Raw genomic sequence first — 8875 nt, 5'->3', positions numbered from 1 at the left:
TCGTCGATGTCATCGCCGAATCCCTCCAGAATTTAATCTGATAAGGGCTGAGAAAATCATTTTAAATGACATTTAGTACATCTGAATAAATTTAATATCCAACGTTTTATTTTCTATTTTCAACCCGAGTTCATTTATCGATTTATTGGTACAGTTTGATCTTTATCATATCGCTAATAGTATACAAGCCGTCGCGTGAGATCCCAAGCCGCATTATCGCAATGAACACCAATCCCTCTAAAAAGTTCCCATTGGTATGTTGTTTGTAGTCATATCATGCCCGTACGCGTGCAGCATCTGTTTTCGCTTCTTCGATACTAGCAGGCGTGAATCCCCATCCGGGGCTCTTCTTACGCCGACCCTTGCGGTCACCATATTGCTCGTCGAACTTGCGAATCGCTGAGAGGGACGCCATGTCCTCGCTGATCGAAGCGCTGATCTCCTCCATTCCGCGCTCGAAATGTTTCCAGGTCAACGTGCGTCTTTCTGGATATTGATAGGGCTCGTCACCCTGGTGCTTGGCCGCCAGATCGTTCTCTTCCCGGACGCACGCCAACGCTGCCGCGACAGAAAGGTTCTTCAAATCGGATCCGGAGTAGAGCTGAGTGCGCCTAGCTAAGTCGGCGATATCTACAGAGCTGTCGAGGATTTCGTCCTTCAAGTGGATCTTTAGGATGGCCTGACGGTCTTGTTCAAGAGGGAGGTCCACGAGTAGTCGCCTCGGGAGACGTCGGAGAACAGCATCGTCGAGATCAAAAGGTCGGTTAGTAGCGACCATGATGAAAGCTGACAGGTCATTCATCCCGTCCCATTCCCGCAGAAATTGGTTAATGAGCTCCCGATGGGAGGTGCGACTACTGGCTCCTGTCCGCGAGCAGAAGATAGCGTCCGCTTCGTCAATGAATACAACGCATGGGCTCAGCTTTTTGGCCAACGTAAAGATGGCTTTGACATTCTTTTCTCCCTCACCGACATACATGTCATAGACCTCAGAGCCACTGACCTCGAGAACAGTGGCCCCGCTCTCGCGAGCTACGGCTTTGGCAAGAAGAGTCTTACCGGTACCGGGAGGCCCGTACAGTAATAGACCGGGAATTTTGTCCGTAGCAAGTACGCCATAAGTGAAAGCCTCAGGACGGATGAGAGAAAGCGAGGTAAGCGTCTTCAAAGCATCGATAGTCTCCGGAGGTACGTGGACGTCAGCGAATGTCGTACGGATGTTTTTGGCATCCACAACCCCATTTAGCAACTTTTTCTCATGTGTATTGCAGGTTTTTCGTAGTGAACTTAACAGCCGCTCCCGATCGTTACCAGTCTCCGTTGAATGGGTTTTGGGAGACCTCTCTTGCATCCAGTCATTCTTAATACGGTCAGTTTTCTGCATCATCTCAATCCCCCTCTGTATGTTCTTAAAACCAAAGGTCTCGTTGGAACCAAGGCTTCCGAGTGCAAGTGTCGTGGCCCAGTGCACCTGGCTGTAGGGCCAATACCTCTCTTCAAGGCCAGATTCCTTCACGACAGACGCATCCAACGGCCAAGATCGGGTGCCAAATATGTCATCTTCAAGTGCCGAGGGAGTCTCATGGAGCCGTGTCCGGAGCATGTCTTGTATGTGGCGGATGTTGATATCCAAGGTTCGTTTCTTTCGGTCATCCGAGAAAGTTTTGTCTGCTGCCTCCATCCCCATGGCAGGCGTAACGACAAGCATCTGTGAGAATTGGTCGTCAAAAGCATTTTGCATTAACCTGGATGCATCCGAGTCTGAATCTGCGTCTTGGGATGCGGTTCCAACGAACAAAACACGCGATCCATTCTTTCTGCGGTCTTGAATAGCTTTTTGCAATAAGTATATGAATCTAGCTCCTTCACGAGTGCCCTGGATATCTCCATAGTCCTGGACCTGTACAATCACGTCGCGAGCAGGTGTCTTGTGTTCAGAGCCTGCAGATTCTGCGGGCTTTTCCTCCTGTGTGGCCGTTGACTGGCGCTTCGGCCCACCAGCAGAAGAAATGAGTTCATTAATCAGTCGAAGTCGCCGGTCTTCTGCTCTATCCGTGGGGCTCGATGACGCAGATCCAGAGGTCCCATCTGCAGACCCGTTAAAAGAGGCGACTAACGATTTCAAGCCAAGAATACCTGGGAGAGGGATGTCACCCACGTCTCGGGAACTTTCGATAGTGATGAACTTCGGGCCCCTCAGGCCTGACCGCAAGCTGCGCGGCGAGACCTCAATCTCGGCCTCATCATCCCCCTCTCCCATACTGTCGCTCACGTCCTGCAGGTCCAAAGCCGTCGGACGGTAGACATCGTAGCCAAGAGATCGAATAGGCGAGGTCGTGCCAACATCTGCCAGGTCCTGTTCGCTGCACAGTTGTGCGATATCTTGGGCATTGAGCGTTACCACATCAGCATTCAGCTCCTGAGCTAGCCTCTTAACAACAGCATCAAGGAACAAAATGCCGTCTGCACCGGGGTACTGGAGAACGAGGTGCGACTTCCGAGCTGAAGGTTCTGCCGCATATTTTGCAGGCGGAAGCCGTAGGCCCGCTCTCGCAGATGCGCATAGCTCCTCCCATAATGCCTCCGTCAAAGCGTACCGTTCTCCTGTCTCGGGCACTTCACCAGAGGCCGAAGGTTCTCCGTCACCACTACCGCCGGAAGCCATATCCTCAACCGCTGTCTTGACCGTGTCCGTCTCCGACCTGCTAATTTTGACTTGTTGCTTAAATTCTGTGGCGGACCGACCCTCCCCTCCATTGGCCACTGTATTCCGCTCATAGAACCACGACGGAACAGTGGCAGTAGGAGCAGCCCATTCCTTGGGCGCTCTCTTATTCCTCAACGCTCTTCGCACAGCCGATCCATATGGACCTGATTCTTTTCTCCCGGCGCGCTCTGCGGAGGGCGATGTAACCGACGAAGCATCGTGTCCGGGCACGTCATGCTCGGCACTTAGGGGCAGCGGAATATCACTTGTGACGCTTTCCGGAAACGAATCGCGCGGACCCTCGGGGTTGGATGGTGCTGATGATTGCCACCCTCGCGAGAGATGGAATCGACGCGGTGTAGAGCCGAGTGCGGGATACCGGCGGTGGGCGATGAATCGGCAGGGTCGTGCAATAGACGAAAGCAGCCTGCCTCGCTGCATTGACAAATACATCCAGGGCAGAATTTGCCGCTGGAATTAGGAGATGTAGAAGCTGCTTGAGTTGCGCGCAGCGGGCGTGTGCATCGGTCAAGTCGTGAGGAAGAAATACCAGTTCATTAGATGCTCCTTTAGGGCGGTCGCTGGAGTTTGATATCACGTGACATGTGTGTGGGTTCATCAATTAAATTATCAGATTTAAATCTATATAATTCGATCCAGTAACACAAACTTCCTCCTTTTCAAAGTGAACATAAATATCATTGATGGTTCAATAACCACAAGAGTGGGAACATGGATATGAGTCATAGGCTTAATCATGCAAAGTACAATCCCTTTTCGTCTGATCAAAACCCAACATACATGCATAGTCCGCAAAGCATCCTGTAGGCTGAAAATAATATATACCTCTCCTTTAATAGTAACAAATCATCATCAAATCGTTGGTCTTGATACAAGTCTGTACGCTTGATCCCATTCTTCTCGCAGAGTTGCTGGGATCCAGCAACTTGCCCATATAAAACGGCCGGTTTCTCGACAGCAACAATCCTTCCTTGATCAAGCAGACAAATGCGGTCAAAATGAATGATAGTCCTCCATTGATGCGCTAGACAAAACACCGTGCTGCCATGAAATGCTTCTCTGATAGTCTCTTGAATAGCATCATCGGTCTCTGGATCGATGGCAGATGTGGCCTCATTACACAGCAAGATGCGGGTGTTTCGAACCAGTGCCCTCGCCAAAGCCAGTAACTCCCGCCCACCGAGGGAGAAATTTTGCCCACCAGCCACGACTTGCTGATCAAGTTGAATCTAAGGAAAGAGACGGGATTCTGCAAAGCCTTGTTGAGAGCTTCCGTTGAATAATCGCCGAGAGGGTCAAGATTCGATCGAACTCTACCCTGGAAAAAGGTTGGATCCTGGGGTATGATAGCCAGCTTTGACCGTGGGGCAGCCAGATCTAAACTGCTAATATCGACGTCGCCAATCTTAATAAGGCCCTTTTCAAAGGGGACAGTCGGACTAGAAGGGAGATTATTGGAGACGTCCCAGCTCCTGTCCGGCCGATGATACGAATCTTCTCCTCAGCTGAGATTGACAGTGTCAAGTTCTGGAGCACCCAAGGAAGATCCTGGCTGTGGTGGAAGTTGACGTCCTTTATAAGGATTTCTTCGCCCTTGTGTCAAGGTGGCGGTAGCTCGGCTGTTGCTGACTTTTCAGACGCAATATCTCTGCTGTAGGAGACCATTCTTTCAACTGTTATAAGGGAGCTTTCTACCTCCGCTGTTTGTGGTACTATGGCTGGGATGATTTATACAATAGCAAGAGCATATGTTATGATTAATCCAGCCATACTAGCTGATACGGTGTCACTGAAGATCACGGTTAGTATACCAACAATAAGATCAAGAACATTCCCCACAGTATCCAAGCGAGGGTTTAACCATTGTTGACTCGCAGATATCAAAAATGAGTGATTGTTTGCCTCGTTCATGGACTAGCGTAGACGGCGTGAAAATACGCTTTGAGCGCCAAATCTGCGAATGGTAAGACACCCAGTAATATATTCCACTGCTCTTGATGCAGCTACGGTCCGTGATACTGTCTCGTCTCGCTTCAGCTCTCGCCGTGAAGCCTGGTAGTACTTCCCCGTATAGTATATTGCCCAACCAAGGAACGATAGCACCGCAACAATCTGAATAGAGTCAGCGGGGCGCAAGCAACTCCAAACCACCTTTCCTTACAATAGGAAAATTTGCGCTAATCAAGAGAAATATAGTCAAGGCTGTACTGATAAGGAAGAAAACGGATCGTATAATATCGTTGACGCCGTTATCAAGCTGATTGACGTCATTGGAGAATAGATACATAAGTCGCCCAATTGGTGTGACTGAGAAATAAAATGGGAGCAGAGAGAACCCGTTTCAGCGCTGCCCTGTACACGCTATCACTAGCTTCAGGCCCAAGGATTAAAGAGCGAGCCAGATATACCCATATCAAGATGCTTTACATTACAGCTAGCATCACATACCCTGCAATATATGGAGCTGAGCTTCACCGAAAGGTATCATCCACCCACCAAGTCAGCCAGGCGCCATTTAGAATCCGTCCAACCTGGGACACTATTAGAAGACAAATTACGAACAACCACCCAAAAATGGAACCAGATGCAGAAAATTATGCCCCGTAAATCGACCATAGTATACTGCCCGATGTTTGAACATCAAGGGTCAGAGATTTCACTGAATATTAAACATGGTTAGCGAGTCTAATTCAACTGATGACACAAACTTAACCGGAATTCTCGCTGCTTTGGCCCTCATCAGCGTCAGGTACTACATCGCTATTGTGCAAGCCCTTAACATTCCACGAGAGTAAGCCCTGCTTTCCCTCTCCTAGTCTCTCGAAGATTTAGGTCCATGTGAGTGTTGACGCCGTCCTGCAATGAAAGATTAGAGGCTGTGTCTATCTCCTTGAGATATCCTTGTTCCAAACATAAAATGCGAGTACACTGTGGAAGGACGTTTCGCTGATGAGTTACAAGGATGCGGTTCTTCCTACGTAATAGGCCGCAAATGGCTCTGGTGAAGATGTGGTGGCCGACACCCGTGTCAACCGATAATAAAGGATCATATAAGAGTACTGGGTCCGCGTTAAAGCATAATTATGGTGCGTGCGCGCCTGGCTGATCCGCTGTTTTTGACCTCCAGAGAGTGTGGCGCCCTGCTCACCAATTAGTGTCCGATCTCTGTCTGCCCACAGCTCAAGATCAGACAATAAAGCACAGGCCTCCAAGGCCTGATCATACCATGGGTGTTGCATAGACCACCCAATAAATTACTATCTTGTATAGTACCAATTATAATCCATGGAACTTGTGGACATAATACTGGAGAGGCACTGAGAGTTGTACTGTACTGTCTTGAAGTTGAACCATTTGGCTGGCTAGGGTAGAAAGTAGTGCGCTTTTTCCTGATCCCACTGGCCTTATTATTGTAACAAGCTCTCCAGAATTGATGAAGAAATCAATGTCTTGCAAAGGCAGGGACGAATTTTGCATATCTAAAGAGTCTAGCTCAATATAAGTAAATAATCGTTTTTCAAGGCTGCAGAGTCATCTTCCGAGTTAGACCATGGTGGCTGCACGGGCTCCCAGGCAAAATATCCATCAACCACTTTCACTGCTGTTGTCTCTCCTAGATTCCAAGATACTGTCTCTTCCTGATCTTACGCCTGAAGGAAGTCCTCGATACGCTGTATAGAGACCCAAGCATTAACGAGCTGTAACACCACTGGTAGGATTTGTAAAGGTTTGCGCAAGCAACTAAAAAGTGCTAGGGATGAAAAATCCTCCGCTAGCGTCAGTCGGTGCTCTAGTGTCATGAATGTTATAAGACAACAAAACATAGCTACAATTGATGGCAAGTCCACAGAGAGGGACATGATTGTGCTTCTAATACTAAGTAGGGTAGGGGTAGCTTGCAGACGAACTTCAGTTGCTCTTGCATGAGAAATTTGTCCTAGAAAATAGGGCTCCCAAACATGTAAATTAACAAATCTGAAGTTGTGCAGCATCTCATGAAGCCAAGTAGTTCGATGATCAACTTGCGCGTTAATGGCTATACGTCCTGACATCAGCCAGCCCATTGTGAGATCAAGGCCTTTGGCCACAGCCAAAAGCAACATAAGGTCACTTAGGGAACTCCATGTGAGGTTATAGAAGAGTATAACTAGCGCCATGATTATAGCTAGCGGCTCACTCTAGATTATATTTGCGTATAGCATAGCGCTCTCGATGCTGTTCAACAGCCCTGTTAGGATTGGACATATCTGTGTCTGATTTAGTTAATAGTCTTTGATATCCAATCTGCAGCAGGGTGGTTGGCATAACCAGAGAACGCTAATAGCGCATGGTAGATATGGGACCTGTATATATTGTCTTACTGATAGCAATGAGAATATCCACTGGAATGTCAATCATCTCAGTCTTCCAGCCTTATCTTCGAGGACAAATTTGGAAGCTCCTGGTCCCTCCATGGCTCATAAGTTGGGAAGTACTATCCTGTCCAGCATAGTAGAGGAGAGATGTTGTTCGTAGCAAGATTGGGGGCTCCGCCGCTCGTTTATCAACTTTAGAATTAACCGACAGACATCGTATGGCATCACCACAGGGCCGTTAGGTGCTACCAGTTATTTATTTGAGAAACACTATTCAATATGTAGATTTGTGACGGATCACACTTTTATCTCCCGAGCTGCAGGGATTCGACATCTGCGATCATTGTACACACTGCGTATAAAAGGCATCAGCCATTAAAACAGGTATTGGGATGAATACGTCTTTGATGCTGGGAGCCCTACAACTTCATGAGGAGAAAACTCGCTCTTTTACCTCTCCAAGGATATACGCATATATATTTAGGCACATCAGATCAGACATAGGTGCTCGCATTGCCAAGGAGCCGCCAAGATAGTTTAGATATTTCAGGGAACGCATCTACCAACCTACTAGCATCAGCGGGGCTCAGTTTAGTACAAATGCTTGATACTATTCTATTGGAAACAAGGAACCATATACTTCCCTGAAGAATCAAGATGTCCATGGCCTATCGGTTGATAGACAACCATTTTAGCACAGACCGGGCTTCTCGAGGTGAAGCTAGTTTGACTCTTGATGGTTGCATGAAAATAGGCAATAAATCAATTTTTCTGATCGATATCAGCTCAGCCTTTTTAAAAACATCTTTACATTGTTTGTGGTACTCAGTGGAATTTGAGGGGTAAGACAAACTATATAAGCTGTCACTTCTACCCACCTTTTGCTCACTTGTATAAACTAAAGGATACCATAAGTATTTACGTTAGCAGCAGAACATCTGCAGCGGGTAAGAGTAAGGCAAGTGTCTGTTAATTACTCTCTGCATAGTGTGATATTATACTAACGATAACTAAGCTTTGTATACCGGTTCATTCTATGGTCTATATACTAGATACTTATAGATAGGCGAGCATGTTCAACGTATATCTTTGTTTGCTACGGAATATTGCATGATCAGGTCCCAGAAAAACCTTAAGTATTATGGAGTCATACTTGCAGTCAATTGTTAAAGTCATATTACTACACGTGCCATCACCAAGTCAGTGTCAAATATCCGCTTTTCCCGACAAATCATGACGGTTAAGTGATGCCTAGCTGTTTTTTAGAGTTAGGGTTTGCGGGTTGAGCTCTAAACAAGTTCCAAAGTCCGCTTTGCTTCCTCAACACCGAAATCAATATAATTGTTGCTCAAGCTAGGTATAAAAAGCCCGACAGCTGTAACAGGAACTATGCTGAGCAAAAACATCAAAAAGGAAGCCTCCCCGACTGGGAGTCGAACCCAGGTCTCCCGCGCTTGTTCCTTTCAGGGATGACAAGCGGAAATCATGACCGTTAGACCATCGAGGACTTGTATTGAAAAATACACAGGGTTTGGTTTTATAAACCAAAAATTATAGATCACCGATCTTCCGACTTTATTGATTTCTGTCATCATTTGAAACTCCTTGATCCTTGCGTCCACCCTTCTAATGGATTATATTATCCTCTTCTAGGTGTGTCCTCCCCTGAGTGTAACTCATACAATGACGAGCACTTCGAGCTTGCCCATTAGGATTTGGACTGCTTCTCTTGATCTACGGAGAATGTGAATGCCCTCTCCGATGCAGACCCCTAAATACGATATGGAAAAGC

The 8875-nt window shown here is 47.2% G+C and overlaps 2 protein-coding genes and 1 non-coding gene across 3 annotated transcripts; all 3 read right to left on the bottom strand.

Annotated features, from left to right (window-relative positions):
* Nucleotides 1-118: 118 nt before the first annotated feature.
* BDW43DRAFT_270333 (ATP-binding protein) lies at nucleotides 119-3377 on the bottom strand. Its single transcript, XM_032041331.1, has one exon. The coding sequence runs from the start codon at nucleotides 3158-3160 to the stop codon at nucleotides 275-277; it is 2886 nt and encodes a 961-aa protein (XP_031902320.1). The 5' UTR covers nucleotides 3161-3377; the 3' UTR covers nucleotides 119-274.
* A 115-nt stretch (nucleotides 3378-3492) lies between these two features.
* On the bottom strand, nucleotides 3493-7748 carry BDW43DRAFT_298983 (uncharacterized protein; the record flags this gene model as incomplete). The annotated part of the gene is made up of 16 exons (XM_032044652.1): nucleotides 3493-3529; nucleotides 3602-3942; nucleotides 3972-4133; nucleotides 4169-4280; nucleotides 4359-4423; nucleotides 4463-4630; nucleotides 4667-4840; nucleotides 5014-5149; nucleotides 5204-5267; nucleotides 5442-5502; nucleotides 5579-5787; nucleotides 5850-5943; nucleotides 6059-6251; nucleotides 6377-6904; nucleotides 6953-6975; nucleotides 7647-7748. The coding sequence occupies 16 exons, from the start codon at nucleotides 7746-7748 to the stop codon at nucleotides 3493-3495; spliced, it is 2469 nt and encodes an 822-aa protein (XP_031902319.1).
* A 753-nt stretch (nucleotides 7749-8501) lies between these two features.
* On the bottom strand, nucleotides 8502-8590 carry BDW43DRAFT_t80. The gene has a single exon. It is a non-coding gene; the product is annotated as a tRNA-Asp (tRNA).
* Nucleotides 8591-8875: the final 285 nt, after the last annotated feature.

Source organism: Aspergillus alliaceus (genome assembly GCF_009176365.1).
Source record: "Aspergillus alliaceus strain CBS 536.65 unplaced genomic scaffold BDW43scaffold_12, whole genome shotgun sequence".
Lineage (NCBI taxonomy): Eukaryota > Fungi > Ascomycota > Eurotiomycetes > Eurotiales > Aspergillaceae > Aspergillus > Aspergillus alliaceus.
Note: the sequence above shows the minus strand (reverse complement) of the source record. Positions and strands in the feature narration are given on the sequence as shown.

Bases quoted from the DNA above. Each gene is read 5' to 3' on its own strand.
- BDW43DRAFT_270333 (XM_032041331.1), bottom strand. From the start codon at position 3,160: ATGTATTTGTCAATGCAGCGAGGCAGGCTGCTTTCGTCTATTGCACGA.